This window comes from Vairimorpha ceranae (assembly GCF_000988165.1).
Source record: "Vairimorpha ceranae strain PA08 1199 chromosome Unknown NODE_253, whole genome shotgun sequence".
In the NCBI taxonomy this organism is placed as follows: domain Eukaryota; kingdom Fungi; phylum Microsporidia; family Nosematidae; genus Vairimorpha; species Vairimorpha ceranae.
The window spans coordinates 1-1,235 of NW_020169548.1; the positions used below are offsets into that span (position 1 = coordinate 1).

Genomic DNA, 1,235 nt, shown 5'->3' on the forward strand with positions numbered 1-1,235 from the left:
TTATAGAGACGGGAAACAATTTAATAATATTCAAGATTTACATTCTGCGATATTAGTAGCCTGGTCAAGTATTACACCCGAAAATTTGATAAAATATGTCAATGGAATGCAGAAGCGTATGATCGACGTTGTTAAAGAAAGAGGTGATAAAATCAATAAATAAGTTTTCTTTTTTTTTAAAAAACATCAAAACCATCATGTCCCTGAAAAAAGTTGAAGAAATTTGAAATCACTTTTCTGAATCAAAAAACATTAATTAACAGATATTATTATTTTAAACATGTGTTTGTATTTTAAAATTTGAGTTAAATGAGACGTCCCGTTTAATTGTAAGACTAATTATTTTTTTTAAGCGTTTTATAGTAGCTTAGATTAGAAAAATAAAATCATGCAGTAGTTTATTGTAACAAAATAAAACGAATGTGATATTTACAATTCTATAAAACGTGTTTTTAGGTGGAGATGTTTAAGATTTTGACGCACCTCTTAAGACAAAAAAATTCAAAAACCAGATTAGACATATATAAAGTAAGATTTAATAAAAGGTATTTTTTAAATCATTTTAATTACAATGTTTAAACATGAATAATAATTTAAGAATTGTATCTTGTTTAATTTTGCATGTGAAAAAAATTGTTTTTAGGTGTCTTAAGATTTTGACGCGCACTTAACAATGTTCCAATTCCTGTCGGCTATATTTTTTTTTAAATAATATTTTCGTCAATTTCTACACTTAAAGCACCCCATGCTCGCCTAAACTAGCTATCCTAATTGTTTTGGCAGCCATATATTCACAAATACATTTTCTAACTAAATCGGAATTTCACTTGCTGCTTGCCGGCATATATTAAGCGAATATGCTATATATACAAAAAATAATCAAGAAAGTAACTTGATAGATAACTTTTAAAATAGTTTTCACGCCAATCTTGAATAATTTAAAAAACTTCCTGTTCTTAATGAACATGTATGCATACATGGCCTTTTTCAAGTCCAATTATAGCAACCTGGTGCACTTTTACAATTTATATATGACATTCGGGACCGTCTTAGATACTCGCTACATGTCATAGTATTAGCAAAAGCCACAATTTGTATAATGTCACATTGACTTACTAGCATCTGTAAATATATTGTCAATGAAAGCTATATTTTTCGTAATGACCAAAAATTCTCATTGCTATATACTCTCTCAGCTTTCACGATTTCAGTTTAAGATTTTTTAGCAATTGGGT

The 1,235-nt window shown here is 27.9% G+C and overlaps 1 protein-coding gene across 1 annotated transcript; it reads left to right on the forward strand.

Annotated features, from left to right (window-relative positions):
• AAJ76_2530002 (hypothetical protein) lies at window positions 1–163 on the forward strand (the record flags this gene model as incomplete). Its single annotated transcript, XM_024474814.1, has 1 exon — window positions 1–163. A coding segment is annotated over one exon (163 nt), but the record flags the coding sequence as incomplete, so codon positions are not given.
• Window positions 164–1,235: the final 1,072 nt, after the last annotated feature.